The 27,141-nt window shown below is 35.4% G+C and overlaps 1 protein-coding gene across 1 annotated transcript in view; it reads right to left on the bottom strand.

Annotated features, from left to right (window-relative positions):
• The window catches only part of CENPE (centromere protein E), an 85,000-nt gene that overhangs the window by 27,529 nt on the left and 30,330 nt on the right, over nt 1-27,141 (bottom strand). Inside the window, exons 16-38 of the mRNA XM_070506510.1 lie at nt 26,512-26,679; nt 22,400-22,474; nt 22,063-22,182; nt 20,326-20,448; nt 20,078-20,243; nt 19,542-19,696; nt 18,050-18,364; nt 17,665-17,937; nt 17,353-17,511; nt 11,913-12,113; nt 10,154-10,312; nt 8,317-8,607; nt 8,040-8,198; nt 6,889-7,179; nt 5,363-5,650; nt 5,055-5,213; nt 4,350-4,637; nt 4,094-4,246; nt 3,338-3,625; nt 2,594-2,752; nt 2,128-2,409; nt 1,308-1,466; nt 240-530 (exon numbers count right to left, since the gene is read on the bottom strand). Of these exons, the coding sequence (XP_070362611.1) occupies nt 240-530; nt 1,308-1,466; nt 2,128-2,409; nt 2,594-2,752; nt 3,338-3,625; nt 4,094-4,246; nt 4,350-4,637; nt 5,055-5,213; nt 5,363-5,650; nt 6,889-7,179; nt 8,040-8,198; nt 8,317-8,607; nt 10,154-10,312; nt 11,913-12,113; nt 17,353-17,511; nt 17,665-17,937; nt 18,050-18,364; nt 19,542-19,696; nt 20,078-20,243; nt 20,326-20,448; nt 22,063-22,182; nt 22,400-22,474; nt 26,512-26,679 (4,722 nt within the window). The remainder of the gene's footprint in view (nt 1-239; nt 531-1,307; nt 1,467-2,127; nt 2,410-2,593; nt 2,753-3,337; nt 3,626-4,093; nt 4,247-4,349; nt 4,638-5,054; nt 5,214-5,362; nt 5,651-6,888; nt 7,180-8,039; nt 8,199-8,316; nt 8,608-10,153; nt 10,313-11,912; nt 12,114-17,352; nt 17,512-17,664; nt 17,938-18,049; nt 18,365-19,541; nt 19,697-20,077; nt 20,244-20,325; nt 20,449-22,062; nt 22,183-22,399; nt 22,475-26,511; nt 26,680-27,141) is intronic.

Raw genomic sequence — 27,141 nt, 5'->3', positions numbered from 1 at the left:
GTGAATGCTGTTGTATTTCTGCCCAAATGTGTGAATATATTGGTTGGATAAATTCCTAGGAATGGAATTGCTGTAACAAACGTATATGCTGATAAATTTTTAATAAGATATTGTCAAACTGTCTCCCTAAAAGGCTATAACATTTACTTTTTCACCAACAGTATCATTTATTTAAAAGAGAAGGAAGCTTCTTGTATTAAAAATATGTGTGCTGGACAGGAAGAAAGAGTATAACTCACTCTAGCTATGGTTTCTTGTAGGTTTGCCTTCAGTTGGTCTCTCTCCAGTTTGAGTGCCTCTTCCACTTTTCTTAGATTATCTCTTTCTTTCATTACAGATTTCATTTCTTCAAGATTTTCATGAAGTTTCTGAGCCAAGTTTAAGTTTTCCATTTCTATTTTATCCAGAGTTAAACTTTGGGCCTTGAATTGTTTCTTCAATCGCTCTATCTCAGACATTTTTTTCTGTGTCTCACTGACATCTTCTTTTAACTTAAAAAGCTGATGTTCATTTGCCTTAAGTTCTTGGATCTTATCAAGATAATCATAAAATAACATGTCAGGATACAGATGGTTTTTAAGACAAGTATAAAGAATAGTTTCTAAATTGATTAAGACAATAGGCTTCTAATGTCACTCATTAATATTCTGCATAATTCCACACAGAATTTATTTTCTTTTGAGATTATATACGTAAGTGTATATATAATATACACACAAGTGTGTACATATGTACATATACACACAAGTGTACATATAGATACATATATATACTTGTGCATATATACACATGTATATAGATGCACTCATGTACATATACACATAAGTGCACTAATCTTAAGTGTATAGCTCAATTATTCTTGACATATGTTTACATCTATGTAATAACAACCCAGATTAAAATATAGAACATTTCTAGCACCCCAAAAAGTTCCTGTGTGCCCCCTTACTACAGCCAACCACTATCATGACCTTGGTCATCTTAGGTGACTTTGCCTATTTTTGAACTTATAAACCACAAGGTGTAAATCCATTCTCCCAGTGAAAGGCATCTGAGTTGTTTTCAGTTTTTCACTATTATGATTAGAGCTGCTATGAACATTCTTGTACATATCTTTATGTGGAAGTATGCGTTCTTTTCTCTCAGGTACATACCTATAATCGCTGGGCCACAGGCATGTACATGTTCAGTGTCAGTAAACACTGCCAACGTGTCTTCCAATGTGGCTAAACTATTTCATATCCCCAGAGGATTATAGGCACAAATAAGTCAGACAGCCAATCAAATAACCCTCCCCTCCCCCATACCTTTTCTTGTAATTTAGTGTTTGAATTTTCTAAATCCATCTGCATATTTGATATTTCATCTGTCTTCTCAGAAACAATCCCTCTGAGTTTATCAATAATTTCCTGGTGCTCCTTCAGATGCATGTGAGCAATTCTTAGTTCCTCTTGTTTTTCCAGATTCTTCATCATTAGAGAAATTTTAAGAACAGTGACATATCTTAATGTTAAAATGTTAGTATTTTTTTAATGAAAATAACATATTTTCTTAGTAAAAATAATAAAACTATTACTTCTTACTCTGTATTTTTGTTGTTAGAAAGTGATAAGCTTTTCCTCCCTGTCCCCACCTCCCACAGCCTGCTCCCACTTTCCAGAGGCAAACATGTTCTATGTGCACTATTCTACAGCTTGCTTTTCCTCCTAAGAGTCATTCTGGGCTTTCCATATTAGGACGGTCAAATCTATTCCATTTTTTTATTAGGTGTTGCATAGTATTCTGACATATTGCTCTTGTTTACCCAGTTTCCTTCTGATGGACATTCAGATTGTATCCCATTTTTTATTACAAATTGCTACAATGAACAACACTGTGGTGTATATATGTGTATGTATATATATATATTTCTTTATCTTAACAATTGATTAAGTATACATGTAGGATAAAGTCTATAAAGAAAATATTGCTTACAGAATTTAAAATTTTCAAGAACAATACCAAGTTACGTGCCTAAAAGTTTCTATCAGTTCACTCACACCAGCAGCACCATCATGTGAAAGCAGGGCTCACTGCTGTCAGCAAAGCCCACGCTTCCTCACGAGGGAGGGAAGGAGTATCGCTTACTGTAGCTTCCGTCTCTCGCAGGCTTTCCCTGAGCTGCTCTCGCTCCGTTCTGAGGGTTTCCTCCACTCTTCTGAGGCCATCTCTTTCCTTAGCAACAAGTTTTATTTCTTCAAGGTTCTCAAGATGTTTCTGAGTCAATTTGAACTTCTCTGTTTCTATAGTTTCCAGAGTTGAATTCTGGGCCTCTAATTGCTTCTTCAATTGCTCTGTTTGATGCATATTTTCCTTGAGATCATTTTTTGCCTTAAGAAGTTGATGTTCTTTCTCCTGAAGTTCTTGGATCTTGAGATAAGCATACAATAAATTATGATATAGATAGATTTGATAAAAAGCTAAATAATAGTTTCTAAATTAATAGGCAAATCTTTACTTGTCTCCAATTTTAGGCTAACTCATATCTTGTTTCTTTACACAAAAGACCTGATTCAAACTCTCAGCTACTCAGATAACAACTTTAAAAAAATACCTGTGCTTTTAAGGCAGTATTTGTGTTTTCTAAATGTATTTGCATATTTAATATTTCATCTGTCTTCTCTGAAACAACTTCTCTGAGTTTATCAATAGTTTCTTGGTGTTCTTTCAGGTGCATGTGAGCAATTTTGAGTTCTTCTTGTTTTTCCAGGTCCTTTATTTTAGAGACAGAAAAACAGTACATTCAGAGTAATACAATTCAAACAGTATGTAGAAAGCTACAGGGTAAGAAGATTACCCTCCCTCCCTACTCCTCCCAGTCCTTATCCTCTAAGTTACTTTTAGGAGTCAATACATGCTAAATACACCACTCCACAACTCACCCTTGTCCCCAACAGGATGCTGCCAGATCAGTGCCGTGCTGCACCGCACCCTCTATCTGTTCCCGGATTCTACGGTCCAAATGTGCTGCACTATTTAATGAGGTTGCTACTAATGCACAGTTAGAATTTTTCCTATTTTTTTGTTAGCTTTATTTTGTTATTGCAACTTGCTGCCATGACTATCCTTCTACAAATATCCTTGACAATTGTGCTAACGTGTGCAGGATAAATAGCTACAACTGTACTTTTTGGGTCAACGAATAAACTCACAGAAATATTTGGAAGATATTACCAAATGTGCCCCCTCCAGCTTTCCCCAACGTTGGACCAATTTTACACTCCCACCAACCCTACTGCCCACGGCTCTTGTAGGACAAAATGTCCTATTTACTATATGGGGAAAGATGGTAACTCACTCTGGTTATGGTCTCTCTGAGGTTTTCCTTGAGCTGGTCTCTCTCTACTTTGAGGGTCTCCTCCACACTCCTAAGGTCATCTCTTTCTTTTGTAACACATCTCATTTCTTCAAGGTTTTCTTGGAGTCTCTGAGTTAACCTTACGTTCTCCATTTCTATATTTTCCAGAGTTGACTTTTGAGCCTCAGATTGCTTCTTCAAGTATTCCATTTCACACATTTTTTCCTGAATCTCACTGACAACTTTCATCTTAAGAAGCTGATATTCTTCTTCCTGAAGTTCTTGAATCTGAGAAAATCATAAAACAAGTTAGGACACAGGCAGAGATCTTTAGGGAAAACGACAATTGTTACTACATTAAGGTAATCACTTTTGAGGCCGCCCCCATGGCTGAGTGGGTAAGTTTGCATGCTCTGCTTCGGCAGCCCAGGGTTGCAGCAGTTCGGATCCTGGGCCCAGACATGGCACCACTCACCAAGCCATGCTGAGGTGGCGTCCCACAGAGCACAACCAGAAGGACCTACTACAACTAGAATATACAACGGTGTACTGGGGGGCTTTGGGGAGAAGGAGAAGGGAAAAAAAAAGGAAAGAAGATTGACAATAGATGTTAGCTCAGGTGCCAATCTTTAAAAAAAAAAAAAAAAGGTAATCACTTTTACATTTTAGTCCACTGTATGTACTGTTTTCTTCCACAGGGATCTGAGGTACACTACAATCAGACATCATTCCCCAACTTAACAAAACAAGACCTACCTTTTCCTGTAATTCAGCATCTGAATTTTCTAAATCTCTCTGAATATTTGCTCCTTGATCTGTCTTCTCTGAAATATTCCTTGTACTAATGGTTTCTTGGTACTCCTTCAGAAGAACATAAGTAGTTTTCAGTTCCTCTTTCATTTTTTGTCCCTTTATCATCAGAAGAAAATTAGTAAAACTTAATAGTGAACATCTTTGTCAGCACCTTAACCCCATTTTTATATCCAAAAAACGTTAGAAGAAGGAAACTTACTTCAGCTACAATTTCTTTAATGTTTTCTTTGAGTTGGTCTCTCTCCATTTGAAGGGCCTCTTGTACCCTTTTCAGTTCATCCCTTTCCTTCATTATAGCTTTTATTTCTTCTTGACTTTCCTGAAGTCTCTCAGTCAACTCAAGCCTCTCGCCTTCTATACTTCGTAGGGACAACTCTTCAGCTTTGAGTTGCTCCTTTAATTGTTCCAGTTCACTCATTTTTTCCTGAGTCTCACTGTTTTCTTCGATGCTAATAAACTGTTCCTGTTCCTCATGAAACTCTTGGATCTTAAAATAATGATAAAATAAGTTAAGTAGCCAAAATACACACATACATAAAACATGTGTGTTTATGTGTGTGTGTGTGTGTGTCTGTGTGTATATAATATATATATTTTTTGGGGGGGGGGTAGATTAGCCCTGAGCTAACATCTGCCACCAATCCTCCTCTTTTTGCTGAGGAACACTGGCCCTGAGCTAACATCCATGCCCATCTTCCTCTACTTTATATGTGGGACACATGCCACAGAACATAACCGCTGAACCACCAGGCTGGCCTCTGTATGCATATATATATATTTTTTTTTTAAAGGAAAAAACCCAGGATGCTTTCCACAACAATTGAGAATGTACACAGTAACCTGTGCAATTCAGTTAGGTACCTTCCTCAGGTTTTCTCCCACTGTTCCTTCACCCCCAATTTACCTTTTTCTGTAATTCTTCATTGGTTGTTTCTAATTCCTTTTGAGAGGTCGACAGTTCGGTTCCTCTCTCTGAAAGATTCTCTCTCAGCTTAGCAATAGTTTCCTCCTGTTCTTTCAGGTGACCACGAGCAAATCCAAGTTCCTCTTCACTTTCTAGGTGCTTTATTATTAAAGGAAATTGTAAGAAATGTATAGAAACACTATAACCACGACATTTTAACTCCTTTTTCCAAAGGTTTAGTTTTTAGGAAAATATTTGCTCCCAAACTATTTAAAAACCACACACATGGGGAAAAGGGTGAGACTTACTTTAGCCATTATTTCTCTGTTTCCTTTGAGTTGGTCACTTTCTGACAGAATAACTTCTTGCAGCCTCTGTTGGTCATCTCTCTCCTTGGCTACAGAGTTCATGTCATCGCGACTGTCCTGAAGTCTCTCAGACCACCTGAGCTTTTCCACCTCTGTTCTTAGTAGTGCTGACTCTCGGGCTTGGAGTTGCTCCTTCAATTGCTCCATCTCACTCACTATTTTCTTAGTCTCATTGTCTTCTTCTTTCATATTGCAGGACTCTTCTTGTTTGTCTTGAGCCTCTTGGATCTTAAGAGAATCACAACACAATTGATATCCAAAGATACTTTATTTTATTTTAGAGGAAAAGAAATCAGGATATTTTCTAAAACAATTAAGTCAGGATTCAATGGCTCATTTATAGAGCAATCTTTCTACTCTTCCATCATTCAGATATTTAACATTTATTTATTGAGGGCTCACTGTGTTATCAGTACCCTACTAGAGGCTGGAGGTAAAATAGTAAATGAGACTTATACGATCTCTGCTTTTTTGAGACTTATACTTTAGGGAGAAAGACATTATGCCAAATCTTACCAAACAGATGTGCTGGGTTCTCCCAGGGTATTAAGAACAAACCTAACCCACTGTGAGTGGTGAGGAAGGACTTCCTAGGGGATGGAAATCTTCAGCTGAGATCTGAAGGATGAGAGCCATGGTTAGGCAAAGGAGGGTATGGAAATACTGCACGTAGGGAGACCAGAACATGTGAAAGCCATGAGATGAGGAAGAGCAGTAGACTGGAGTTGCAGGAATCTGAGCAGGAGGAGAGGGAGCTGAAATAAGGCCAGAGACCAGCCAGGTCTGTGATCCAGGGCCTCACAGGCCATATGAGGGATTCTGGTCTTCGTTTCAAGAGTAACAATAAGCTATTAAAGGGCTTTAAGAAGAAAAGATCACTTGGGTTCCGAATGGGGAATGAATTAGAGAAGAATAAGAATGAATGTGGGGAACCAGTTAGGAGGAGATTGCAGAAAGCCAGGGAAAGAAAGAATAGTGGCTCAGATTCGGGTGTTGGCCATGTGGAAAGGAAAGAGGATTTCACACAAACACACCTTAAAATCAACAAGGTTTGGTCTTGGATTAGAGAGTGAGCAAGGAGGAACGGACACTAGTAGGGATGACAGCCAGACTTCTGACTGAAGCCTTGAGGAAGAAGGTAGCGCTTTACGAGATGTGGAGGAATAGATTTAAAGAAGGGTTGAAAATAGCTTTGTTCGCTTTATCCTTTCCTATAATTTAGCCTTGCTTTTTCTAAAAAATTTTGAATATTTAAGAAAATAGCTGTCTTCTCTGAAACATTTTCTCTCAGTTTCAATATTTCTTAGCATTTATGAGCAATTTTTAGTTGCTTTGTTTCCAATCACTTCATAATTAAGAGACATTTAAACAAAATTGGTAGTAACATAACTATAACACAAATGCCCCCTTTCCCAAAGACTTGATTCTTATAAAACACTTAAATAGGAGGAAAGGATGAAACTTACTTTAGCCAAAGCTTCTCTAAAGTCTTCTTTCAGCTGTTCCTGTTCAACTTGAAGAGCTTCTTTTACCATTTTAAGGTTATCTCTTTCCTCAGTTAGAGATTTTATTTCTTCAGGACTTTTGACGAGTTTCTCAGTCAGCCTGAGCCTTTCCGTTTCCGTGCTTGCCAGTGTTGTTGAATCCTTGGTTTTGGACTCATCTTTCACTAGCTCCAGTTCATCCATCGTTTCCTGAGTATCACTGACTTCTTCCACATTAAGAAGTAGCTCCTGTTCCTCATGAAGCACTGGGATCTTTTGAGATTCATAAAATACCAAAGTTATTATCTGGAGAGTATTATCATAACTTTTCTTTCCAGAGCAATGAAAGTGATCTTGAACCCTCATGGCCTATTACAATTACAAACTCCTATTTATTCATTTTCCTTTGATTCCTACTAAAGCTACTCATGACTGTTCTGCCAGTCATATTGTCATAGTTTTCTTTTTCTCCAGCTTACATCCAAAGTGAACTAATCCTTGCACTTTCCCAACAAATTGTTAATTCGGTCAGTTGCATGCTTCTCCATTTTTCTATACTAGTTTCCAAATGCTACAGGAGAAAAAAAGTCATAGTTGAACAGATTATATACCAATAAATGACTGGTTCTCATTCTCAAATGAGCTCCAATGCTACTTCTCAATTTTTTTATGCATAGATTGGTTCCCCTTTCCCATGATCATTAGTGATACCACATAAGTTTGCATGTCATATTTCTGCATTTAACATACTGGAATTGAAGGATTTTTTTTACTAGGGGAGAAAGAACAATGTCTTATTCAGAGCCATAGTCTCAATGCCTGGCACATAGGCTTTTAACAGGTTGGTCCAGTTATCCCAGTGTTTCATTTTCTCCATAGTATTTGTCATCATCTCAAGTGATCTCATTCAGTTGGTTGCTTATTTATCAGTTACCTCTTTCCACTACAGAGTAAGCTCCATGATCACAGAGATTTTGTCCACCTTGTTGCCATTTTACTTGTATAACCCAGGGATGTGTCTGCCACAGCAGATACTCAACAAATAATATCCAGTAAATCAATGAACCAGACTTCAGTCACTACTTACTGCTTATCTTTCCTTCAAAGGAGAAAGAAAGGAAGAAAAGACAAACCTCTTCTTCTAATTCAGTACTGGATTTTTCCAGGTTCTTCTGAATATTTATTATTTGAGCTGTCTTCTCAGAAACATTTCTTCTTAGTTCATCAATAGTTTCTTGGTGTTCTTTTAGATGCATGTGAGCAATTTTTAGTTCTTCTTTTGTTTCCAGACCCTTTATTAGCATGTGAAGTTTAAAGAATATTTTAACAACATCATCTCAACACTGCCCCCCTTCCCAATTGGCTCAGTTTTAAGGAAACACAACAGATGAAGAAAAGGGTCTAACTGACCTTAACTTCAATTCTCCTTATGTATTCTTTAAGTTTCTCTCTCTCTACTTCAAAGGACTCTTGTAATTTCTGTAGATCATTTCTTTCTTTGGTTATGGATTTTATGTCCTCATAATTTTCACGGAGTTTCTGAGCCAACTCTAGCCTCTCCATTTTCATACGTTCCAACGTTAATTCTCGGTTCCTTAATTCATTCTTTATATTCTCCACGTCATTCATCTTTTCCTGCATCTTACTCATCTCTTCTTGTACACTAAGAAGTTGTTGCTGTTTTTCTTGGAGTTGTTGGCTCTTAAGAAATAAAGTTTTTATTATTACCATTTTGCCATATTATCTTAAAATTCTTATGTAAAATGTACTTTGCCAAACTGAGAGAATCATTATCACAGCTCTGCACACTACCCTAGTGGAAACAGACAAGCAGCACTGAAAGTAAAGCAGCTTCTAGGCATAGTGTCTGTACTGGGCTGAAGAGGGTCCCACCCAAAATTCAAGTCTACCCAGAACCTCAATGTGATCCGATTTGGAAAGAGGGTTTTTGCAGATGTAATTAGTTAAGGATTGAGAAGATACCCTACTGGACTAGGGTTGGGCCCTAAATCCAATGAGAATGTCCTCATAAGAGACGGGAAAGGACGCACAGAGACACAGAGAAGATCCTGTGAAGATGGAGACAGAGATTGAAGTGATGCAGCTACAGAACAAGGACTATCGAGGACAGCGGGAGCCAAGGATAGCACGAGGCAAGGAAGGACTCTTCTCTAGAGCCTTCAGAAGAAGCATGGTCCTCCGACACCATGATTTTGGAATTCGAGAATCTAGAAATGTGACAGAATAAATTTCCATTGTTTTTATGCCAGCAAGTTTATGATAATTTGACACAGAAGTCCTAAGAAACTAACATAGTGTCACTTGGTTAATCAAGGAGGCAAAGTAAAAATGCGAAAAATTTAAAAAGAAAAGAGACTGACTAAATATATAGATGTACCTGGCAAATAAACTGTAATTCCTCATCTCTTAAAACCTTTTTGGATAATTTATTTTTAGTTCCAATAAGGTCTTTAGGGGATGGCCCACACAAACACTGAGGCATTAACTTTTACATAAGCCTATTGATATCACCTCTTTGGGAGGAGTATGAAATAGACAGGAGGTTTTAGTAAATTCAATTAGGTTATAGTGAAAGGGATGAGAATTAAGAGAACATATATTAGGAAAAAAACATTCCACAGAAGCACAATGGAAACACTACGCTATTTATAATGCATGTAGCACTGTTCTTAGGATAAACAGAAAGATATCAGTGGGTCCATTTTAGAATTACTAGAGCAGTACAATTGTTCTAACAGTCTTAGCTCTTACACAATTATATTACAACAGCACCTTACTTCTAAAAAAGAAATAATTCAGGAACTTGCAAACATCTAAGAGATGGTAATAGTGACAAATCTTAGAGTTTAGAGAATGACTAATATAGCTCTATATAAGGGCAGGAGCTTTCTTTTACTGACTAATGTATATCAAGTGCCCAGAACAGTGCCTGGCCCACGGTAATGCTCAATAAATATTTGATGAATGAATGAATACATCATGAGTAGTTTAGATGAACCAAGGCCCCCTCTCATTGAAAGACTCTAGGATAATATAATACACACAAAAGAGGTTAGCTAAGATCCTAGTGTGAGTTCAAACTGTCCAAAATATTAGCATTGAGAGCTGTTCATTTGGGAGGTACATTCTATTTCTGGAATTTAGGTCTATTAGAACCAAAATTTATCACCGAAAAAAAAAAGTTTAGTCAGGAAATATGGCCAGGAAGATAACTTTAAAAATTCACCTTTTCCTTTAGCTTTTCTTCAACTTCTGCCAGTTTCTCACAGGTCCTAGAAAGCTCTTTCTCTTTCTTTATGGTACAGTTCTTTTCTTGTGCAACTATCTCTTGTTGCTTTTTAAGTTCACCTCTAAGAATTCTTAATTCTTCCTGGTTTTCAATGGTCTAGAATTTTTAAAAAGTTGAGATTAAATGACACTAGCTTACATTTAGGAAATCAGGTAAAAATCAGCATTTACCTCAGCCTGAAAATGGAGAAATCATGGCAAACTATATTGGAAAAGACTAACTTAAAAAGAAAGTGAGTCTATTTTGATCATGTAAATGCCAAGAATCTGCTTTCTTATGCTGTTTCTTTATTGCTCAACTTACATTCCTACCACGAGAATTAGAACTGGATTTAGTATTCCATCATAAGAGGTTTGCTTGTTTTCTACCCTGAAGCCAAAAGAGACTGTTTCTAAGCTTTCATCGATAGACGATGAGACTGCAGGTTATAGGCTTTTCATATGCTGGGATGGCTTTGATTTTGAGCAAGCTCAAAACAGCAGCCGTCCTTTGCTAGCATGAATTGGACTAATCTTAGTTATTATGCTTAAAGAGTGACATTCTCAAGTATCAAGACCAAAAAACATTACAAGACAGATACCAAGAAGAAAATACAACTTTTGTCTGTACTCTTATTTACATTCAGCTCTTTGACCAAACAGACAATCCTAAGAAACATGGAAAATTACACAAAAGGTCAGGGTCTACTGTGATCCATAGCAAACTTCTGAAAATATTAATTTCAATCTATTACACATTAGATTGCCCCCACATATAGAAACAAAAACTAAAGTAGGTTTGAAAATATTGGCAAACATTAACAACAATTAAACATGAAATTTAAGAAAAATTACAACAGCATAAATAAAATAGAAACACTTAGGAACCAATTAACAAAATATGTCCAAGATCTGTACATTGAAATCTATACAACACATCACTGAGAGAACAGTTTATAGAAAGATACACAATAAGCACATAAAAAGATGCTCAACATCTTTAGTCATTAGGGAAAGGCAAATCAAAACAAGGTTACACCCAATAGAAATGGCTAAAATTAAAAACACCAATAATATGAAGTGTTGGTGGGGATGTGGAGCCATCAGAATTCTCTTAATGTGCTGATGAGAATGTAAAACGGTGCAACTATACTTTGGAAATCAGCCTAGTAAATTCTTACCAAGCTAAACATACATCTCCCTATGACCCAGCTATTTCACTTAGATCCATACTCTAGAGAAATAAAAAATATATGTTCATAAAAACATTTGTATGAGAATGTTTATAGCAGCTTTATTCAAAATACCCAAATAGTAGAGATAACTCAAATTTCCATCAATATAGGAGAAAGGCTAAACAAATTGTGGCCTATTCATACACCGGAAGACTACCAAGCAGTAAAAAGGAGTGTAGAAAGAAGTGAGACAAAAGAGCACATGCAGTGTGATTCTATTTGTGTGAAGTTCTAGAAGAGACAGTGAGCTGAGGTGGAAAACATCAGGACAGTGACTATGTGGGGCAGAGGATGAGATCAGGATTGCCTGGGTGGAGGTGGGAGGGAACTTGCTGGGGTGGAGAGAACACAAGTAGAGACATTTGTCAAAAGTCATCACACTGGACACTCACATCAGATACATTTATTGCATGTAAATTATACCTCAATAAAGTTGTAAAAATCTAAAACATACAAAGACAAAAACACATTGCTGAATCTCACCATTCCAATACTGTCCCTCAAGTCAGTCTTCAGTTGCTCCTTTTCTGCAGTAACCCTCTCTAACATTTGTCGCAGTGCTGTTTTCTCCTGTATTAAAGAAAATATCTTTCTCTGTTGTTCAGTTAGCTCATTATCAACATCTGCAATCAGCACTTGGGTTTTTTTGGCTTCCAAACTCTGCTTTTTATCTATGCCAACCATCTAAAATATTAATACATTAGAGAAGAATTTCTTAGTAACAGTTTTAATAATAAAAATAGCCAAACTTCTATTATTTATTATGTACCAGGCACTATTTTCACACAGTGACACATTTAATCTTCCCCATAACCTTACAAGGTAGGCACTATTACTATCTCCGTTTGACAGGCAAGGAAACTGAATCCCAGAGAGGGTAGGTCACTTGCCCAAGGTCACTCAGAGAAGTTATCAGGCTTTGAATCCAAGTGGTCTGGTTCCAGAGCTCGTGCTCTTGTGCCTGTTCACTGGTAAGAGCTATGTGGACAGCTATAGATAATTCACAACTATCTTCATGTACGATGGGTTAACCTGGCTTTATGAAGGAGTAAGCCAGCTTAAACTCTCCCTCTTTATTTCTTTCCTTCAAAAGCTGGAAACCATAACTTATGCCCTACTACTAACAAATCTTTATTTTCAGAGTTTTATTATAGATAAGAGGGCAAAAGAGTTTTGTTAGAAACATATTTCATATTATAGTAGCATAATTCACCTTTTCATATTTTTCATATACTGCTTAAGAAAAGCATGTTATATAAATCCATTTATCCATAAATAAGTCTTAACCAAAGGTAACCTGATACATGGACTCCTTGGTAAAAGGAGACAAAGATTGATGTTACCAGTATGAAATTAGGGTATCACCATATAATCCTATACTAGCCCAGTAAAAACACTCAGCTGAATATTGGTCACAGATGTTTAAAAAGTTTTTGTAATAATCTATATTTAATTAGAAAAAAAAGAAAAAGAAAAAACATCATCCAATGACACCAACTTCACACAACCACTATTAGAATTTGGGAATATTTCCTTCCAGAGTTTCTTCTATTAAAAGAATTTTTTTAACATTGCAATTATGACTACTTTACATATAAGATCCTTTTTAGTTTTTCTTTCCCACTTAGATTAGATGATATGCATTTTCCCATGCTGTTACATAATCTCCAAATTATAATTTTTAGTAGTTGCTCAATTCTCTAGAGTGGATACAGACAAACCATATTTCATTTGGTTAGCCCCTTCTTTTTGGCAATCTGCATGAGCTTCTACAAGGATGAGCAGAGAGCTAACTACAACTACAGGAGAAATTAAGGCAGGAACACAGAGTCTTTGGGATTAGTCAGTCAGCTACTATAATTCAGAATCTTGCATCTTTACTCCTAAATATGGAAATGTACACAAAACAAAGCAGATTGAGACAAAGTGCAAAACTGAACTCAGCCTAGAAAGTATTCCAGCTACCATGGTTATGAGCAAATCTAATAGGTCTAATTATTAAATAAGGAAAAAAATTGTGTCCTTTATATGAGAATAAGCCTACTAATCACAAAGTTTAAAATTTCTGTTGAGACACACTAGAGAAACTCATTTCCAGAGAGAGACACATCAAGCAGGATTGAAAACGGGCACTCCTAGAGGCTTCATGATAGACCTACTAGGCTATCATAGGCTGCCCTCTGGTGCTCTGATAAACAGGTTTATCTGGAAATCCCTAGACCCACTGCTTTATCCTCATGGGTGATTCCAGCATGAACACGATTTCACAAGACCAAGCTCACCTCAGCATTGCATCCCAGATTTCAGAAACCCTGATGAACAGAATGGCCCAGGAGAATTTCCAGTTAGACCCTTTTATCAACACAGATGATTCCAGCATGAACTTAATACCACAGACTGGCTGGTCCGGTGAGTGTAACTCTCCTTTTCCCTCACTCCGCCTCTACTGCTCCTTCTCATGGGGCCCTGTGACTGCATTTTGCATTTGTTTAAAAGCGGCTACTGACTGTGCATTTATTTTCAAAAAACTATTGAAAAACCTTTCCCCTTATAAAAGTGGAAGTCATAAATTTTAAATCAAGGTCAAGTGCCTTTGGCCCATAGTTGACCCAAAATATAGATAAACTGAGAATACAAGATACAGAGCAAGTGAAAATGCTTTCTAGGAAAGAATGACTGAAGCATAGGGAGAGAGGAAGAGAAAGCTCCTTTTCCAAGGCAGGAATATTGTACCCCAGAGTAAATGGGAAAAAAGGAGCTCATTATATAGAGTAATAGTATATAAAGGTATATAGAGGTTTCTTTACATAAGTTGGATCTTACTGAATTGTTCTTTAGTATGTATCTGTTTTTATTTAATAATGTATCCTGGAAATTTTCCAATTGTAGATAATGTCTACTTTAAAGAAATTCCATGACTATACAAAACTCTATTACATTTCTATACATTAACAATAAACAATTAAAAAAGGAAATAGAGAAAACAATCCATTTACAAAAGCATCAAAAAGAATAAAATATTAAGGAATAAACTTAACCAAGATGGCAAAGGCTTGTACAATGAAAACTACAAAATGTATCTGAAATACATTAAAGACACAAATAAATGGAAAGACATCTCATGTTCACAGATTGGAAGACTTAATATTGTTAAGAAGTCAATGCTACCCAAAGCGATCTACAAATTTAATGCAATCCCTATAAAATCCTAATAGCGTTTTGCAGAAATAGAAAAATCCACCCTGAAATTCATATGGAATCTCAAGGGACTCCAAACAGGCAAAACAATCTTGAAAAAAGAACAGAGCTGAGGGTCTCACACACCCTGATTTCAAAACTTACTACAAAGTTATAGTAATCAAAACAGCTCAGTACTGGCATAAAGACAGATATATAGACCGATGAAATAGAAAACAGAGCCCAGAAATAAACCTTTGCATATGGTCAAATGATCTTTAACAAGGATGTCAAGACCATTCAATCATAAAGGATGGTATCTTCAACAAATGGTGTTGGGAAAACTGGATATCTCATGCAGAAGAAAGAAGTTGGGCCCTTACTTTACATCATATAAAAAAGTTAACTCAAAGTAGATCAAAGACCTAACCATAAGAACTAAAACTGTAAGATGCTTAGAAGAAAACATGGGAGAAAAACTTCATAAAGTGGATCTTGCCAATGATTTCTTGGATATGACACCAGAAGCACAGACAACAAAAGCAAAAAGAGATAAACTGGACTACATAAAAACTACAAATTTCTGTGCACCAAAGGACACAATCAACAGAGTGAAAAGGCAACCTAGGAATGGGAGAAAATATAAGCAAGTCACACAATTGATAAAGGGTTAATATCCAGACTATATAAAGAATGTCTAAAATTCAACAACAAAAACCAAACAATCCAATTTAAAAATGAGTAAAGACTTGAACAGACATTTCTGTAAAGATATACAAATAGCCTACAAGCACATGAAAAGATGCTCAACATTACTAGTCATTAGGGAAATGCAAATAAAAACCACAATGAGATATCATCTCACACTTATTAGGATAGCTACTGTGAAAAAAGGAGAAAATAATACGTGTTGGTGAGAACTTGGAGAAATTGGAACCCTTATGCACTGCTGGTGGGAATGTAAAATGGTACAGCCATGATGGAAAACAGTATGACAGTTCCTCAAAAGATAAAAAACATGATCCAGTAAATCTGACATCCAAAAGAATTGAAAGCAGGGTCTCAGAGAGATATTTGTACACCATGTTCATAGCAGCATTATTCCCAACAGCAAAAAGGTGAAAGCAATCTTAAGTGCCCATTAATGGGTGAATGGTTAAACAAAATGTAGTATATACATACAATGGAATATTATTCAGCCCTAAAAAGGAAGGAATTTCTGATGTATGCTGCAACATAGAGGAACCTTGAGGACACTATGCTAAATGAAATAAGCCAGTCAAAAAAAGACAACATACTGCATGATTCCGCTTATGTGAGGTACCTAGAGTAGCCAAATTAAGAGAGATAGAAAGTGGAAAAGTGGTTGCTAGGGGCTAGAGGAGGGAGGGAATGAGGAATTGTTTAGTGGGTATAGAGTTTCAGCTTCACAAGATAAAAAGAATTCTGGAGATTGGTGGCACAACAACGTGAACGTACCTAACACTACTGAACTGTTTGCTTAAAAATGATAAAGATGGTAAATTTTATGCTACGTATATTTTACCACAATTAAAGATACAAAACAAACAAAAATAAATTTATACATATATATATATATATATATATATATGAATGACTACTACTCCAAGCTATGGATGTATGAAAGATTATTTCACCATTCTCCTATTGGTGAATGTTTTAAATTCCCAGTAGTAATTATTCTGGATTAAATAGTATTAAGTATAATAACAATGAAAAATAGTATAAAAAATTCTGACATATAAAAGGCATTTTTGAAAAGTAGAAATGCATTGTAAATAAATCAGTTATATAAAATTACAGGCAATCCCGTTATGGACTGAATTATGTCCTCCCAAAATCCACATGTTGAAGCTCTAAGCCCCAAAATGACTGTATTTGGAGAGAGGGCCTTTAAGGAGAGTAATTAGGGTTAAATGAGATCATATGGCTGGGGCCCTAACCCCATAGAACTGGTGTCCACTCCAGAAGCAGAAGAGAACCAGAGCTCTCTCGGCTCACACACAGAAGGGCCATGTGAGGAGAGGTGCCATCTGCATGATAGGAAGAGGGCTCACCAGAAACTGAATTTTCTAGCTCCTTAACCTTGGACCTCTAGCTTCTACAACTGGGAAAAAGTAAATTTCTGTTGTTTAAGCTACTTAGTCTATGATATTTTGTGATGGCAGACTAATATACCTCCCTTTTAAAAAATCATCATTAGCATCCTAGCCTTTCTTGTATATAATTAAATAACAAAGCAGCTCTTCTCCCCAGGTTTCAGGACAAAACGAACCATGCTGCCTAGAATAAGCTGAGATTTAAGCACAGCACAGCTCTAGAAACAGACATGAACACGACACACACATCGATAGTGAACTCTCAACTAGTACACAAAATCTGATATAAAACAAATATTTTACCCATAAGTAATAATAAGCACTCAATCTTTCTTACATTCTTAGAATTCAGAGGGGCTTTTAAAGATGTTTAAAATACACCAGGCCTCGGAAAATATCAGCTCAAAGTTTGAACTAACATTTTTGCCTTTTCCTTTTCCAACTGATTGTAAGCAGTTATATCTGAAGTTATTTCAAAGACACTAGGGCTAATCTTGTAAACTGTTGTTAGTTATTCACTGTGAATAATCAATAAGATTGAGGTCACCATTATGTACTTAAGTGTCTGAAGTTAAGGAGAAAGCTCACATATAGTATATGAAAACTCGAACAGAAATACCCTTTACCTTTTCCTGAAATTCATCCGAATTTTCTCCTATGTTTTCCTCTATACGCAAATTCCTGGAAGTTTCCTCAGAAATTTTCATTTTCAGTGTGTTAACTGTTTCTTGGTGTTGTTTTAAAGACTCAAGAGCATTTCGTAATTGTTCTTGGGTATCTATGTTCTTTGTCAGAGAAAGGGAACACAATTTCAATTAGAATAATGTGAAACAATGAAAATAACTTTATAGTTACTGCTTGATCATAAATAATAACTGATGGCTCCTGAACGTCTTGAAGAGGCTCTGAGTTTTCAGTTTACTCTGTCAAAGCCTCACCATGGTCACGGTGTCCTGAATGTCACTTCTGAGCTGGTCCCTCTCAATCTGCAGGCTCTCTTGGAGCTGTTTCAGGCCATCTTTTTCTTGGGTTAAGGTTCTTACTTCTGCTAAGGTTTGTTGAAGTTTCTCAGTAATCAGTGCTTTCTCCCTTTCGACAGTTTGCAGCCTAGAATCTCTACTTTCTAATTGTTGCTTCAGCTCTTTCACTTCATTTAACCTTTCTTGACTCTCAGCTGTTTTCTGCTGAAGTTCCTGGGTTTTGTAAGAAAGCTTTAAAATAAGAAAAAGTTACTGTGAGAAGCAGAGCATTCTGTGGCATCTATATAGAAGCCAAACCCCAGAAAACTAAAGACCATTTCCATAGAGGGTGTGTTGTACCAACCTCCATGTTCAAAGCATCCAAGCTTAAACCAAGTGTTTGAGCTTCTTTAGAGAGATTTCCTATGTTCTGACTCATTCTTGCATTCTCCTCAAGGACCATCTTATACTTTTGCTCAGTTTCAACATGTTGATTTTTAAAATCTTGGAATTCTTGATCAGTTCTTTTATAATTCAACTGGCTAGCTGCTAGGTCACTTTTAGTTTTCCCAACTTCTTCAAGTAAATCTTGAATTCTACTCTCTTTATGAACTACTTCAGAAAACAATTTGTCTTTTTCTGATGTTATTTTATAGAGCTCTTCAGATTTGTCATTTATCTACGGAAAAGAAATAAAATTTAGCTATGTTAGCAATATAAGATCCACTACAGCAGTTATCAGGAAAAGAAAAGCTTTATCTGCAAAAAAGAAAAAAGACATTGAAATTAAGCACAGATTTGACTGAGGAAAGGTAATATTTTTATTGTCACATCTTTATAACAATATATTATCCTGCTTAACTTTACCATCAAAGTTTTGTTTGGGTTCTAGTAAGGATTGAGTGGAGAAGAAACACTTAATTAGGATGTCTTTATTTCCTTGTCTATCATTCTAAAGTGTTTTCTAACTTTATGGTGTTTCAGGCATCTTATGGTTTTTCTTAGAATTTGACTTATTATTTTCTTTCTAAAGGCTTTGAATGCAGCTCAGATTTCCAAAAACTTAATCCATGAATAATTTAAATTTTAAATAACTTAAATTTAAACTATTATTTAAGTAATTAATTTAAACCAACAATATCCAGCTTATAAATAGTTTAATCATTGTGAAAGATAAAGGAGAAGGAAGTGGGAAAAAGAGAGGAGAGCCAAAGTTGAGACAAAGGAGAGGGAGCGAGACAGTAGAGCTCTTGTAACCACAGGCTCAGGGTAGGAGGCAGGTCTGTGTAACTCAGCTTTTAGATCCATAACTATGTGTTGGGCTAAAAAACAGCATGTACTTTAAAGAGTTTTTAGGATGACTAAATAACGTTGCTAAAGTTGTTTAGCATGATGCTCACCATGTAGTAAGTACTCAAATTCTTGTCCTTTTTATTTCTTTCAGAAAGGCAGAAAAAGGAAAGGCTGGCAGAAGGTTTCCGGAATTGCTCACTAGGCTGCAATATTTACGTCAACCTCTAAAACTTCATCAATGCCACCCTCTTCACCTCCTTACTCTCCTTTATTCAACATAGTGATATGACCACAGCAACAGCACCAAAAAAGATAAAGACTAAGGGTGGGCCATTAATCTCTGTTGAAAAGCACTACATCTGAGGACTATAGAAATGGCCCCTACATGGATCTCATTACTAAGTATACTGTTACATATTCTTTGAAAATGTTCCTAGCAAGCAGGGTCAAATGTTTACAGTCTCTTCACTGTTACTTTAAAACAAACTATGGCAAAATATTTAAGGCAATATTGCAAGGGTTTTTATTTCAAGTAAGAGTTATTTGCTTAAAAACATATTTACCTCTTTCCTTAGCATTTCTACTTCTGAGGGTAAAGATTTCAACTCTGAGAGCAAATTAACTTCTTTATGCAAAGCTTCATTTTCTTCAACTTCTTTATTCAGTTCTTTCTGGAGATCAGTAATCTTTCTTCCTGATTCCAAATTACAGAGCAAATCTAGGATATTTTTGGTAAATTAAACAGTTTGCAGTTATTGGGACAATTTAAATTACATACAAACTTAGATTACTTAATCAGATTATATAAAATTTATTAAAGAAAGAACCAGTGTTGGTCAACAGGTAATCCAATTGTTAAAAGTTCTTGAATCGCCTTTTTCAAGATCAGGTCCAATTCATTTGAAAAATAATTCTTAAACCTTTATAATTTGAAGTCCATGGAAACACTTATAAATACTGACACCAAATGATATTGAAATTTAATATTAGGCTACTTACAAACATCACAGAACAATGGACTTTTAATCATTGGAATGGAGGTGCAAAATCCTTTAGGCAGTTGGATTTGCAAAGAGGTAAGTCTGAAATTATAAAATACCTTTTGGAACTTTTCCATCTATAAGGCAGGTGAGTTTTGCTATTTCATTAAAAGAAGATTGTAATTCTTTCTCCAGATCAACTTGCATTTTCTTCTTTGCCTCCAACTGCCTTTGATATAACTGAATATCATTTTCCATTTGCTTGCATGCACTTGCAAGTTCTTTCTATGAGAGAAACAATACAAATTCACAAAAATGTAGTGATCATTACAACTGCTTTATTATAAATATAACAAAAATCACTTACCATTTTCTCTTTCAGCTCCAGATTTTCACTCCTGAGACAGGCTGCTTCTCTCTTGGCATCGAGGGCTACAGCCTCAGCATCGAACAGAGTCTGTTTCATCTGTTTGAGGTCTTGAATGTTTTCCTATACACACAACAAAAAGGATTTCCTGAAAGCTAACTTTCTTAGAGTTGGAAAAGACTTTAGAGAACACACACACAGATGTCATTCCTAACAAATCAAAAATGGTGAAAATACGTTAATCACCAAATTTTTTTTAGGATAGATGAAAAGAAATGACATTTTCGAAAATAAAAATATTTTTAAAAATTCTGGTTATCTTTTTCCAAATTATAAAAGCACTATATATATAGAAGTACTGTAATTTAAGAAATCTGTTATTGTTTAAAAAAGATTAACACAATTGTTGCTCAGCTAGCCTGTTAAAGTTTCCTACGTATTTTTAAATTATTCTCTCCAAAACATGACAGGTGAGCAATTAATAGTTAAAATTAAGAATATTAAATCACAAACTGAAAAAAAAAAGACAAACAATCCAAAAGAAAAAGAGAGAAAAGATACGAACAGGCAACTCACAGAAGAGAAAATATAACTGATAAATACATAAAAAGATCCACTGTGTCATTTTTAAAGAGAAGTAGCATTTTAACATGACTTTAGCTGACATGAATTCAACCATATGTCCTTGGGAAAACATTAATGCATGAATGAATGAATGAATGAATAAAGAGAAAGAAATAAAGAACAACTTTTAAAAAGTGGGCAATTCTGCTTGCCACTCTGTCAGTAGACACTCGAAGATTATATGAAAGTACCTTTCTTCCCAGGGCCTCCAAACAGTAATAACACTTTTAAAAAGAATCATTTGTGATTAATAGAAGGTAACAAAAAGTACTCTGACAAGTTCAAATGAAAACAAAAGAACAACAGAAACTAAGATTAAAAAAATTCTAGCTAGTGGACAGCCCTGTGGCCGAGTGGTTAAGTTCACGAGCTCCACTTCAGTGGCCCGGGGTTTTGCTGGTTCGGACCCTGGGTGCGGACATGGCATCACTCATCAGGCCATGCTGAGGCAGCATCACACATGCCACAGACAGAAGGACCCACAACTAGAACATACAACTATGTACTGGGGGGCTTTGGGGAGAAGAAGAAGAAAAAAAAAATGATGACGACGATTGGCAACAGATGTGAGCTCAAGTGCCAATCTTTAAAAAAAGAAAAAAATTCTAGCTAGAAACTGTTGCCTTTTAAAAAAGGGTGTTAAAAACTAGAATCAAACAGATACTTTCTTGAAGTAATCAGGTGGATTGAAAGCAAATAAAAAAATTTAACAATTTCACCATGAGATTCAAATGTTACTTAACGCCAAGATCTGATATCTTGGCTGAGATCAACTACATACTTCTTCATGCATTTGTATAAAACAATTGAAAAAAATTAAAATGTTTTTTGAATTACTGGTTTTTAATGGAAGCTCACTCCTAACTTACTTACATTCACTCAAAGAATGATGTCCTCAACTCTCTGAGCGATTCTTTATCTGTAGAATGGCAATGATACCAACAGTCCCTTTCCCATAGGGTTACTGATAGGATTAAATAAAATACTAAATGTAAAACAACTACAACAACGCTCGGCACACAGTAGGCTCAACGTAAGCATTTGCTATGATGATGGTGATGGTACACTATAAATGCCAACATGATTACACAACAAAATAAACCTGATTTTTACCGATGAGTATGACAAGTCCATGTTCACATTTTCTGATTTTTGAGTGTCTATGTATTTCTGTAGCTTTTTAATCTGGTCTTCCTTTTCTCTAAGCAGCTCTACTTTTGAACTTAGTTCATTCTAAAAGAATCAAAGGAGAGTGAAACACAATTTAATTGGATCTAAATTCTAAGGGATTAAAAAGAATTTACATTTAATAGTTTAGACAGTAAAATTTAAAAGTTGATACTTAAAAAATATAATTCCTTCTCTTTTCTGAAATCATGTTCAATTACATATGATGTATATTTTATAGCTCTAGTCCCTTATCAACAGAAATATCAACATAAAAGCTCACCTCAAGATCTTGATTATACACTTCTGCATGCTTAACTAAATTCTTTAAGTTGGAAATTTCATGAATTAGTTGCATCTGTAAGAGCATGTGAACAGGCAACAGAGCAAACCAATAGTTAAACAGAGCAAAAAAAAAAAAAAGACAGCATTCATTCACTGCTTCAGAATCACCTAACACAGTAAGAAGGGCTGAGAGATAACTGTTCAAGCTACTGCAGCAGAGCACCTCATTATTTAAAAATACAAAAATTCTCCCAAAAGACCAAACCCAACTAACCAAACGAAAAATCCCAAAACCCCACAAAACAAAGAAGAAAACCTCAGCATAACCCAAATAACAGTTACATCATCTGTTAATAAAGTTACAAGAACATCAAAAGTACATTAGTAGGCATCACTTGGAGGAGATGAACTGTAATCAAACTTTTAAAAAACATTCTCTGAATAGATTTTTGTTTTGGGTAAGTTAAGTGCATAAATGTATTTACCCCGTAAGATTTTTTCTTCCCATGAATTAGCCATTTAGCTTTACACTGGCGTGCTTGTTAATGCGTTGTGATCTGGAATGCAGGTTTGGATTAGGCTGGTTCCATGTGGTGCTCACCAAAGCTACAGAGGTATGCACAGCATTACCAACTATCTACCCTGTTGGTTTATTCCACAGGGAATATTGGAAAGATGATGTTATCGCTTTACATTGTCCAACTGTCTAAAAGTATAAAGAATACTTAAAGATATAAGTATTTCTATTAAAGTTTCCTTTCTATCAAAATAGCTATAGCATTAACTATCTCAGTACCATAAACTTTTGTGTTCAAAACAAGTAAACTACAATTTCCTAAGATAAACATATTTTTCCTTAGAATTATTTAATCTTAATAATCAGATGAGTCCTTAAAGAGTAAAAGCAAATTCTAGTAGAATGCAAGCGACTGGCTGTTTCCATCCTAAACTAGTTTCAGATTTCAGACTAGTGTTGACGTTCTTATTTTAGGGCAGTATCATCCAACAGAAATATAATGTGAGCCAAATTTGTAATTTAAAATTTACTAGTAGCCACATTAAAAAATAAAACAGGTAGAATTAATTTTAATAATACATTTTATTTAACCTAATGTATCCAAAATATTGTCATTTCTTCATGTAATCAATATAAAAAAAATGAAATATTTTACATTCTTTTTTCATACTGAAGTCAATTCAGACTGGCCCCAATTCAAGTGCCCAGCTGCCACATGTGGTGAGTGGCTGCCCAATTGTTTGGCAAAGTTTTAGACATTTGTATAGGTTGTAATTTAAACTGGCTTCATCTTTTACCTCTTCTTCTCTGTTTCTAACTTTCGTGCAAGAAAACTGCCTATTTCTAATTTTTGTGCAAGAAAAGCACATTTACCAAAAAGAAAGAACTAAATGATCATTCTTAATTTTGGAAAATATTTAGAAGGAAAAATTCTCCCACTTCTCATTTGAAATAGCACTTCATTTGAAGTATTGGTTCTCATAAACAGAAAAAGATGAAGCAACTTTTGTAAAGATCTGAGTGTAACCTTCCAATAACATATTGTTTAAGATGCTGAGCATAAAGTGTACAATACGATCAAAAGTTAATCTGTTGCTGCTTAAGAAAACAATGTAGATTTCAGCTGTAATTTTCCGCAGGTGAAATGAAATACTTAAGTTCTTAAGACAAAAATCTCCAAGTTGTGAAAATTATAAAATTAAATAAATCAAGTTTTTGTCTTAAGAACTTAAGTATTTCATTTCACCTGCTGAAACTTAGAGCTGAAATCTGCATTGTTTTCTTAAGCAGCAGGACTGAAATTTCTCTTGTTCCCTGAGCTTGATGATACTGACCTTATTTCTCCCTCTAAAATCACTATTTAAACATCCTATATTATGATATTCCCACTTGAGAATTATCCACAGCTTTGGTGATTTTTGGTGAAACCCTTTGGCAAACCAGAGCAATGACATAGGTCCTAAAGCCATAATTTGACTTTTACTCTTTTTTGGTTAAACTTTTCCCCAAAATATATGTTTTGGAACATATTTTACTGCATACACATAAACTTACAATATTTTCAGTTTAAAATGGAATGGATATTGTAAAACTGTCTTTGAAAAGAATAAGTTTTTATTACTTAATCTTTTATGTTACCTTACAGAACCTAGAATTTCAATTTATGTCCAAGAAAAACTGAAGAGAATAGGATTATTTTCCCCTTTGACTGTGGTTAAAAAAGAAAAAAAAATCCAGATGTGAGATTCAAGTCATACATTCTGTTATTTTGTAATCTTTTTGAGTGTGACAATTCAGTGAGCTTCAGTTTTTACTAATTGAACATATAAATGACGTAATAAAAAATTAGAGAAATTACTGCTACACTTATGCCCGAAGTTAATTTTACGTCATATTATTTATAATAAGAAATACACAAAAACTTAGATGAAATTTTGGAGTTCGAAGGGGCCTTGGCAAGCACCTGATCTAACCTCAGGGGTGGAGACGCGCAGGAAGGAAGCCCTATGAAATTCGGTGCTTGCTCAAGGCCTTGTCAATAATGCGTGCCAGGCTTGAATCCGCAGTGAGGTCGGGAGCAGCAAAACTGGGGCTTAAATCCATGGAGTCTGGCCCCAGAGAACCTGTTCTTAACCACGACGCCAGACCACCTCCTCTCAATAAAATCCAGTTTTACTGACTGAAGTCCACTGTTTTTTTCATGACATTTTGCATTTTGTCAATATGAGAATATTAAAAAAGGTAAATGAAACTCTGGAGAACTTACAAACTTTTGCGTCTTAGGATATAATACCTATGAAATGTAGGATTAACTAATTTGTAGGTAGAATGGAAATAACATATTTGGCACAGGATTCTTTTTTCCTTTTAAAAAGGAAAAGAGGGTGAGAAACTAAACAATGACACAGAGGAAAAATGATTGTGTCCCTTTGGGCTATTCATACAGAAATCTGAGAAGCAGCTGCAAATTAACTCATACTTTAACCACACCAAACACTGGCTCTTAATTTTGGAGGGAATCACAGATCACTTCACAAGTATGATAACAGCTATGGATTCTCGTTCCCAAAAAATGAGTGAGTTCAAAACTTCTGCAAAATAATTTCATCGTGTCTATAAACTCTAAGTAAACGACTCTCTGCACTAAGAAATCTCTTGAATCTTTTGGACAATTTCTGTCTCCAAAGTCTGATGATTTGGGGATTAGGTTCTCTTAACATGTAGCCTAACATTATACACTGAGAAAATTTAACTAATCTGTTTCATTTCTAAAAATTCCATTAAAACTACTTGATATTAGTTATACTAATTTTTACAATAACTCTCTTATGGAAAAAGAAACATGCAAAATCAGCTTTCCCAGCTATTCTAATAATGTTCTAACTACTTAGGTACATACTTTCTAAAGAAAATGAAGTCCATTAATATGTAGTATCCATACATAAAACATTCACTAGATATTAAAATTCATATTGGTCTCAGAAGGAAACAGCTATGCTCTAGGCAGCAATTCTGGTATACTCAATAAATTATTGATAACATACAAATTATCAGGAAATAATTTCTTCAAGATTAATTCATCAATAGGCAGATTCACCAAACCTGCTCAAAGATGTTTTTGATTCCTTCCTCTTCTTGCACACAAGCACAAGTGAAACAATTATGATTTAACTATTTTTAAAGCAATATAAATGAACTGATTATTTCTTAAATTCTCTAAATTGTGTGTACAAATGGAAAATGGTTGGGTTTTCAATATATCAACCTTAGAAATAAACATCTTTAAGAAAATGATACTTTTAAAAGTGTGGTTTTAGGGTCCAGCCTGGTGGTGTAGTGGTTAAGTTTGTGCACTCCATGGGTTTGGATGCCAGGTGCAGACCTACATAGCACTCGTCAAGCCATGCTGTGATGGTGTCCCACATACAAAATAGAGGGAGACCAGCACAGATGTTAGCTCAGGGACAATCTTCCTCAAGCAAAAAAAAGAGGAAGATTAGCAGCAGATGTTAGCTCAGGGACAATCTTCCTCACACACACACAAAGTGTAGTTTTAGTTTAGTTTTGTGTTTCCACATCTTTTCATCTTTTACCTCTTGATCTTTTTCCGCTTTTCTTTCTAGAGCCTCAAATTCATGCAAATCATTCTTTTCTTTTAATTTCGATTCCATTTCTTCATTTTCTCTTCTTAGTTGTTCATAGTCTAGTACCAGACTATCATAGTTAGCACGAAGTGAATTCAACTCACTTTCTAAGTTTTCCTATTATAAACAAAACCAGATTTTCAAGTCAGAGAGGATTCAAGTTCTTTGTTTTGTTAACTAAAATCTGGGTTAGTCAAATAATTCATTTAACCTTGAATCATTTGGTAGTTTGGGCCATTCTCCAATATCTTCCCAATGGTCTAGCTTGATCCACAGCATAACAGAAGGTCTGCCTTTTGGTAAACTAGCTAACATAGAATAGAGGAAGACTATTTTCAAAGAGATAGAATTAAAAAAGAAAGAAAGAAAGAAAGAAAGATCATATAAACAAATGCTCTGCCTGTGCCTGACTGTTAAAATTCAGTCGGGAGTAGGAGTAGGGCACATAATGGGAAGTCATCTGACCACAGATCCTTAAGCTCCTTGGTAATAAAGCTAATAATGTAATTCTCCACCTGCTTGACTCCTGTTTAATTTCTCAGACAGCTCTGAATTTAGGAAGTGACACGGAGCCATTAT

Source organism: Equus asinus, chromosome 3 (genome assembly GCF_041296235.1).
Source record: "Equus asinus isolate D_3611 breed Donkey chromosome 3, EquAss-T2T_v2, whole genome shotgun sequence".
NCBI classification, from domain to species: Eukaryota; Metazoa; Chordata; class Mammalia; order Perissodactyla; family Equidae; genus Equus; species Equus asinus.
This window is presented reverse-complemented; position numbering and strand designations above follow the sequence as displayed.